We start from the raw sequence: 8,698 nt of genomic DNA, 5'->3' as shown, positions 1-8,698 counted from the left end.
AACAGTCTTCGAAAAGTTGACCACGTGATTCATCTGACCACTGGCGTGGCAGGACGCTGGCGTGTCGCCGTCCAATCAGACGCTGTTTTCTCCCGTAATGGCGGAACTGATAGAAGCAGACGGCGTTGGGCTCAATGGCAGCGGGTGATCTTATAAACCTCTTTTTAAAACATTCTTTTTTTCCCGCGGCCTTTTAATCCCCTTTACGGAACGATTGGGGTTTCATTTCGCTTCGTCTTGTACATGAGAACTGGTATTTGTTAAAGGAAACGGAATGCTGTTTGTGCTGGATGTCCGCTGACCCGCTGTGTTGTCTGATCTGCAGCATGGCCCAGCCACATTTCCCCCCGCAGTTCGGCCTGATGCGGGGACCACCGCCGCCGGCCAGACCCCCGTTCACCCGACTTCCCTTTGACCCCAGAATGCCGCCGCCAATGGCCGCCCCAGTACAGGTAATAATGTACGATGTAATTATCATGGACTGTAGATAACAGTGAAAGTGACGTGATTGTAATTTTGAAGCACAGCACACGGTGAAACGGTGAAATGTGTCCTCTGTATTTGACCATCACCCTTGGTGAGCAGTGGGCAGCCAGTGATCAAGGGGGCCTCAGTGGCGGTTCGGGATTCAAACCTGCAACCTTCAGATCACGTTTTTGTCAGTTTTTTTCTAATTTTATAATTTGCTCCCTGAGGAACATGTTTTTGTGTTATTGACCTTGATAAATTGATTTCTTCTCTTATTCATCAAATTCCTTTGCAGCGCCCACCATTCCTGCCCCCTCCACCCGGTATGATGTTTCCACCAGGGGTTCCACCAGTGGCAGCACCAGCCGAAGAGATTTGGGTGGAGAACAAAACACCAGAGGGAAAGGTATGTGATGGAAACTGAAGTTACAGTTAGTTGTACTTTATGTTCCATCTGCTTTTTATTGCTGTGAAATGGTAAGTGTCATAACTGATAAATACAGGTGTATTACTACAACGCCCGAACACGGGAATCGGCCTGGGCAAAGCCAGAGGGTGTAAAGGTCATTCAGCAGACGGACCTCGGGCATCTGATGAGCGCCCAGCCCTCGGCCGCACTGGGAGCACCAGGCAACCCCGTAACCACTGACTCCCCACAGAATTCGGCCAGTCACCTGGACGGCAGCCCTCCTTCCACAGCCGCAGGTTGATATCCTCATCGCTTCCATTACTGTTGTGTATGCATGTCAAACACTCATCAATTTTGCTTCAATCCTTCAGCCCTTGAGCCTGTAGAGATGCCTCCAGATGTCATCACGGCCCCCAGCGCTATGGTGAGTGCGGTGGTGTCCCCTCTGGCTCCAGTCAGTGTTCCCACAATGGCTACTATTGTGACAACGGGACCCCACCCCCTCCCACCAACACTGGGTGCCACGGGACCCACCGTCCCCACGTTTCCGCCCATCATGGTGCCGCCTTTCAGAGTGCCTATGCCAGGGGTGCCCATACCTCTACCAGGTCTGTTATTACAGGACCATGTACACATCGTGTTTTAAAAAAACCAACATAAAACACTGTTTAAAGACCTGCTCACTGATTTCTCTATCTGTCAGGGATATTGCCAGGCATGGCCCCGCCTTTAGTTTCCATGATGCACCCCCCCATGTCAATGCTTTCTACCAACACTACTGCTGGCCCGCTGCTCTCTGAGTGGGTAGAGTTTAAGACACCAGAAGGGAAGTCTTATTACCACAACAGCCGAACCCTAGAAACCACCTGGGACAGGCCCATGCAGCTCAGGGATCAAGGTCAGAGTTCAGAGTTCATTGCCATGACTTGTTTGACAGTTTTCAGTATGTTAACGGTGATGCTTCTTGTTAGTAGAAAGTAGTCTGGAGAAGATGAAAGAGTCCAGCATGATGCCAGACCCAGCAGATCTGATGGACTTTCATGACATCAGACCCCAGATTAACCCAGCACTGCTTGTCAAACTGGTACCTCGGTTTCTCCAGGGTTCTCAACTACATACACCCCTGCAACTACAGAGCTGAGTGTGTGTGTGTGTGTGTGTGTAGGAGCTGAAGGAAGAGGAGATGACTGAAGAGGAGAAAGCAGCTCAGAAAGCGAAACCTGTGGCGACCACAGCCATCACTGGCACACCGTGGTAAGTCTAATTACATTAACGTTCCAGATGTTTTATCATTTCAGTATCTATGGCAGACAACACACACACACATTTATATACAATGCAAGAAAAAGTATGTGAACCTTTGAGTTAATTGGAGCCCGGTGTTCACATCCCTGGCAAGTCGATCAGAAAATAAGTTTGGAGATGTGGAGCTGCTCTGCAAAAAAAATCTCCTCGAACTTTGAGAATAAATACCCAGATACTCGTTCAGTCCCTAGTAATCTCACAACTGGATTACTGTAACTCCACTGGGGTAGTGGTGGCCTAGTGGTTAAGGAAGCGGCCCCGTAATCAGAAGGTGCCACTGAGCAAAGCACCGTCCCCACACACTGCACCCCGGGCACCTGTCATGGTGCCCACTGCTCACTCAGGGTGATGGTTAAATTTCACTGTGTGCACTGTGTGCTGTGCTGCTGTGTATCACATGTGACAATCACTTCACTTTCACTTTTAAAAAAACTCCCTTCAAGCAGGTCTACTGCTGACTGCCATCCGGCCTCTATAACTAATACAGAAAGCAGCAGCACCTTCCCAAATTCTCCCACACCACCTCTGCTATGCTCCCTCCACTGGCTCCCAGTAGCTGTCCCCCCCACATCAGATCCAAATATGGGGTTTCACTTATTATACCTAACACTGCTCCTCACACTCTCCAACCCTCCAGTACTGCTCGCCTGCTCCCTCCACCACTGAAGGTACGAGGAAGACACTCGTCTAGACTTTTCTCTGTCTTGGCCCCTCGGTGGTGGAATGAACTTACTCTTGAGGTCAGAGCAGCTCAGTCACTGAGTATTTTCAAACGGCAGCTTAACACCTTCCTCTTTAGAGAGTATTTAGACTAACTTGTAGCTTTCGTATAGTCTGACTTATGTAAAAAAAAAAAAAAAAAAAAACCTTACTACAGAGTGAAATATTTGTACAAAATGATTGTATTCATGGTTTGAGTCCTGGTGAACCAGAACTGATTACGTCACTGATGGTAACATGAAAGCACGTTGTAAGTCGCTCTGGATCTGCCTGTGTGGAGTGAGCATTTTTCTAACAAGACTGATATATTTGTCTAGGTGTGTTGTGTGGACCGGTGATGAACGCGTCTTCTTCTACAACCCGACCACACGCCTTTCGAAGTGGGACCGCCCAGACGATCTGGTTGGCCTTGTTGAGGTGGATAAGATCATACAGGATCCTCCGCACAAGAGAAGTTTGTATGGTCTGCGGAAGCCAGGTGAGCATGAATGGGTCAACCTGATTTGACCTCAGTTCTTTTTGCTCCTTTACTCCACCTACCACTGAATGGTCTGAAGACCCATCGCACTTTTGTACAGGCACTGTGCATTTGTAGAAATGTGGTAGAATTGTGCTTACTGGCTTAGAGGACTCAAGTATGCAGAGTTTATGTTTGAGAATTCACCTTTTCAGCTTGTACAATGTGGAATGTGTGTGTAATTATTGATTTAAGGGGATTGTGATTCATGACAAACTGACTTGTAGTTACAGTGGCTCCACCCGAGGATCCAGAGGAAGGACCTGAGGATCACCAAGAGATTGATCCATCTAAAGCCAAGAAGAGGAAGTAAGTTCCCATCATCCTTTTTGTGTATGTGGGTTAGTTTTTGTCTGACAAGTAGTGTTTTTAGGAAAGAGGACAATAAAGAGTCTGAGAAGGAGTCTGCGATGGAGGCGGAGCTCCAGGCTGCGCGGGAGAGAGCGGTGGTTCCCCAGGAGGCACGCATGAAGCAGTTCAGAGACATGCTGCTGGAGCGCGCGGTAAATAACACAAATAACCCAACAAACACAGAGGTGGAGCTGAAAGACGCCAACACATCTGTACAAATCGGGTAGTAAGGGTCATTTTTGGTTGCACTTTTTCTGGTTGCACATTTTGAAAGGTTTTCTGCGATTTTTTTTATTTTTTTTTAATTGACCTTTGTGTGTTCATGACCCATAATTACCCATATTCTCTTAGAGCGGACGAGTGACTTCTGTCATCTGTAATTAATCTGTGTCCAGCGTTCTTTATTTCTAAATGTCGTGGGGCGGGGCCGGTTTGGGCTGTGCCCTTAGGGAAGCCAGGGGACATGAAAGCAGACTTTGAATCAAAAAAGGCCAAACATCAAGGTGCCTATCCCCCTGCTCAGAATAGCCTGTGGCCATATATGGGGGGTCACAGTTCCACCCTGTGTGTTGTCCAATTAGTGCAGACACGTTGGGGGAGGGGGCCGGAACCCTGACAGGCACCTTATTCATTAGTGTTGATGGACAGGAGTGATGAGACGTACACAGATTAATAATTATTGCAGGCAGCGCTAATTGATGTGCAAACCCTGTGTCAATGAGAAACAACCCAAGGCCGCTTTATAAGAAATGCACATGGTTCGCAGTCTCATTTTTAAATATTATGCATCATAACACCAGTATAAAATGTTTGCTAGTTAGAAAGAATCTCCCTTTTTCCTTTTTAGGTCTCAGCATTTTCTACATGGGAAAAGGAGCTGCACAAAATTGTGTTTGACCCCCGATATCTCCTCCTGAATACCAAAGAAAGGAAACAGGTGATGTAGTGTCCAGATCCCTAACCTGCCCGTATTACTCACGGCGCCGACCGTAACCACAACCCGCCCGTATCACTCAACGTACCGACCTTAACCATAATTATTAAATATATTCATACACATGGATGACTGTCCTGGAACTGTAGGTGTTTGACGAATATGTGAAGACACGAGCAGAGGAGGAGAGGCGAGAGAAAAAGAACAAAATACTTCACTGCAGGGAGGAGTTCAAGAAGATGCTGGAAGAGGCCAAACTCAGTATCAGGTAAGAGCTGCAGACCAGACTAGGCATCTCAGTTCTTCATTGCCTACAGCACTTCTTCATTCAGAACACTGATACATGGACATAGAATTAATTGGTTTGTTTGTGTGATTTCATGGATTCTTCTATACATTCAAGTTTCTCAGATAAACTGAGTCTCCCACATGTACAGCATTTTTTCCAGTGTGTTTTACAGTTGGGGTGACAGGGACAGTCTCCCTGGAAGAATTCAGATTAGTAAAGGACCAGACCACTCAAGATCTGTTTGTGTGTATACACATTTATTTTGGTCTGCAGAACTACGTTCAGTGATTTTGCCGCAAGGCACGCTAAAGACCCACGATTCAAAGCCATAGAGAAGATGAAGGACCGAGAGGCGATCTTCACAGAGTTTGTCACCGCCATGCGTAAGAAGGACCGGGACGGCACAAAGAACCGTGTTGAGAAGGTCTGATTTTCCAATTAAAGTCAGAATACAATATCTATAAATTGATCTGTGAAGCGGAGCTCTACTCATTAACTGTCTTTATACACATACACACACCTCACCGGCTCAAGTCTGTGTGTGTGTGTGTGTGTGTAATGAAAGGTCATATTTAAAGTTTAATGAGAAAGAAATGTCAGGTGGGCTGAGTTTAGTGAAGGAACCTGCCTTCTTCTCACCTCCCATCTGGGTCGTGAGCAGTCTCTATGTGTACTGTAGTGTCTGTGTGTGTCTTTCAGATTAAACAGGATTTCTTTGACCTGCTGTTGGAGCAGCATGTGGACGGCCAGCAGCGATGGAGTAAAGTAAAAGACCGTTTGGACTCAGACCCCCGGTACAAGGCGGTCGAGACCCCTACAGCAAGGGAGGAGCTTTTTAAGACTTTTATTGAGAGACTGTCCAAGGTGAGACAGCTTAGAACCTGACACCATTCATCTCCACCCCCTCTCTGGTTCTCTGGTTCATAACACACCTAGACAACGCAGCTCTTACATTTATACACACAAACATCAAACGATCTCCCACAGTTTACAGCTTGTTCCCTTGTGTTTCAGAACCTCAGTTCTGAGAAGCAGCGTGAGCTGGAGAAGCAGGCCCGGGTGGAGGCCAGCCTGCGGGAGCGTGAGCGGGAGGTGCAGAGGGCTCGGTCGGAGCAGACCAAGGAGATTGACCGTGAGAGAGAGCAGCACAAACGCGACGAGGCCATCCAGCACTTCAGAGCGCTGCTGTCCGACATGGTGGGTGTGGCCCTGTCCTGCAACATTCTGTCAGTTTTGCGCTCTTTAACCCCGCCCACCGGCTCCTCAGGTTCGCTCATCTGATGCATCGTGGTCCGACACCCGCCGGCTGCTGAGGAAGGACCACCGGTGGGAATCTGCGTCCCTGCTGGAGCGTGATGACAAGGAGAAGCTGTTTAACGAACACGTGGAGGCGCTGGCCAAGAAGAAGAAGGAGCTCTTCAGGCAGCTGCTGGACGAGACCAGCATGGTGAGAACCTCCACCTGTCCTCTAAAACTGTCATGACATGGAAAAGTGAGTGGGATGATGTGTTCCAGGATGTGTAAGGGATTGAGTGACTTTAACCAGAATCTCCAAAATGTTTCCCACTATACACCAACATGTATAAACAAGCATAAATATTAAACAGGGCAATAGCATATAAATGCATTCTTTGTTTATGTATTTAGACATTAAATTTGAATCTAATCCACACAAAATATTCAATGTGTGTGTGGTTTTTTTTTTTTTTCACTATTTTATTATTTTATCCCATTTTAAACTGAGAGGTATTCATGAAGCACTAGATACCAGCACCTGTTCACCTGTGGAAGCTTCTTGACTAAAATAATCTGTGTTTGTGTGTTTAGATCACACTGACCACCTCGTGGAAAGAAGTGAAGAAGGTGATTAAAGAAGATCCCAGATGTACCAAGTTCTCCAGCAGTGACCGGGTACATATCACCGCAACCCGCTCACATGTACACAAACGCATAAACAGCAGTTTAATTCATTACCTATAGTTACTAGTTAGTTACTTTCAGAATTAGTTCCAGAATAGTAACTGGTTTAGAGAATTATAAAGTAAATTAGTTACCAGGGAAAGGCGTGGCTCCCCCTCTTCCTTCATTAGCGGCGCTCACATTAGCGGCCCCCACATGTGCTGCTGTCAACTTCCTTGTGTTCTTGGCCGTGAGACGATGAGATTTGAGTTGCTCGTTACCGACGCGGATAAAGACTTAGTTCCAAGGCATGAAAAGAGCTTCATTACAGTAACGCGTTACAACCACGTTATTGTGAGTAACTATAAAAGTGCTGTAACCATAAAAACAGTAATTGGTAAGATTGCCCGTTACTGAAAAATTCTTCTTTTTTTTTTCTCTTCTTTCCCCACTCGCCATTATTCCATCACTGATAAACACACACTCATCATAAACGTGCCTGTCTGCTACAGAAGAAGCAGCGAGAGTTTGAAGATTTCATCAAAGACAAGTACATCACGGCCAAAGCTGACTTTAGGACCCTGCTCAAGGAGACCAGGTTTATCACCTACAGGTGTGTGTGTGTGTGTGTATCTGTGTATCTGTGTGCATATTTATTTATATTTTATTCTTTCTCTCTCTCTCTCAGATCGAGGAAGCTCTTGTTTGACTCAGACCAGCACCTGCATGACATTGAGAACATCTTGCAGAATGATAAACGTTACCTGGTGCTGAACTGTGTCCCTGATGAACGCCACAAACTCCTCATCTCCTACATTGAAGATCTGGACCGACGTGGTCCACCCCCTCCCCCCACTGCCTCCGAGCCCGTCCGGCGTTCCACTAAATAATCCTCACCCCCCCCCCACTAGAATTCTGGCCAGGGTTTCCCCATCAGTGGAACAGATCTGGCTACGTTCACAGTGACACACTCCAGATATACATATATAGCATTCAGCGACATATCTTTACTGCGGTTTACTGTGCTGTCATGTCACTACGAGGTTTTTCTTCCCAGACACAAGCTGGTTCAGAAAATAATTTGGTTTGAAATTTGTAGCAACTGCTAAGCTGTTAAACAAGCTTTGCGTGAAGTATTGATATATGGTGATAATGCCCTAAATCAACCCTGGAAGTGGAAATAAGGCCAACATCTCACCATCCAAAACATGTAGGTAACTGGGAACTGACAAAATGAGAAATAAGACTTCAGTATGACTGTGTGTAGACATACTGCATACTTAAAGTAATATTTTGTAATTCTGATATGTGTGTGACATTCCATGCGTAGCCACCTGGATCTCAGGGGACGTGTTCAGGATTTTAATTGCCCCGAGTCTCCACTTACAGGAGTCGTTCTGCCAAAAATGGATAATGAGACGGGCAGTGAACAATGCTGCACCACTCTGTGAGGTCAATTTAGCATGTCTGTTATCTGTTTTTGGCGACATTATTATTTTTTTTGTATGGTACTTTAATTATTGCTGGTTGAATTAGGAGTTTGTTTAGCCGACTTGGGGCTCCAGTTTATTCATTTTATATTTTCTAAAATTTGTAATTTTTTGCTGTTGCTACATTTCTGTAGCAACTGACTGGAAATAAATGCAAACTATTTTTTACACTGCATTTTTCTGGTGTATTTTTTAATAAAGTGTACGAGTGATTCTAGATACTTTATTTTATATCTAGTGTAAAATACATAAAAATTACTGTGTCTGATACAGTTATAGCTTATTTGTATGCACACACACACTCTCACACTCACAG

The 8,698-nt window shown here is 45.9% G+C and overlaps 1 protein-coding gene across 1 annotated transcript; it reads left to right on the top strand.

Moving 5' to 3' along the window:
• Window positions 1–75: 75 nt before the first annotated feature.
• LOC114782431 (transcription elongation regulator 1-like) lies at window positions 76–8,550 on the top strand. The gene is made up of 20 exons (XM_028968288.1): window positions 76–144; window positions 326–452; window positions 764–874; window positions 972–1,173; window positions 1,249–1,485; window positions 1,581–1,775; window positions 1,852–1,961; window positions 2,043–2,131; window positions 3,220–3,380; window positions 3,647–3,728; window positions 3,793–3,922; window positions 4,618–4,707; window positions 4,854–4,972; window positions 5,267–5,417; window positions 5,693–5,857; window positions 6,008–6,190; window positions 6,261–6,440; window positions 6,821–6,904; window positions 7,405–7,505; window positions 7,581–8,550. The coding sequence occupies exons 1-20, from the start codon at window positions 98–100 to the stop codon at window positions 7,780–7,782; spliced, it is 2,766 nt and encodes a 921-aa protein (XP_028824121.1). The 5' UTR covers window positions 76–97; the 3' UTR covers window positions 7,783–8,550.
• The last annotated feature ends 148 nt before the right edge of the window (window positions 8,551–8,698 follow it).

The sequence above is a fragment of the Denticeps clupeoides genome, unplaced genomic scaffold, assembly GCF_900700375.1.
Source record: "Denticeps clupeoides unplaced genomic scaffold, fDenClu1.1, whole genome shotgun sequence".
In the NCBI taxonomy this organism is placed as follows: domain Eukaryota; kingdom Metazoa; phylum Chordata; class Actinopteri; order Clupeiformes; family Denticipitidae; genus Denticeps; species Denticeps clupeoides.
The sequence above is the reverse complement of the archived record's forward strand: the minus strand, read 5'-3'. Positions and strand labels throughout refer to the sequence as shown.

Coding starts and splice junctions, on each gene's coding strand:
- LOC114782431 (XM_028968288.1), top strand. CDS start 98: ATGGCGGAACTGATAGAAGCAGACGGCGTTGGGCTCAATGGCAGCGG. Junction 3,381..3,646: donor GTATGGTCTGCGGAAGCCAG/GTGAGCATGAAT, acceptor ACTGACTTGTAG/TTACAGTGGCTCCACCCGAG. Junction 6,441..6,820: donor TGCTGGACGAGACCAGCATG/GTGAGAACCTCC, acceptor TTGTGTGTTTAG/ATCACACTGACCACCTCGTG.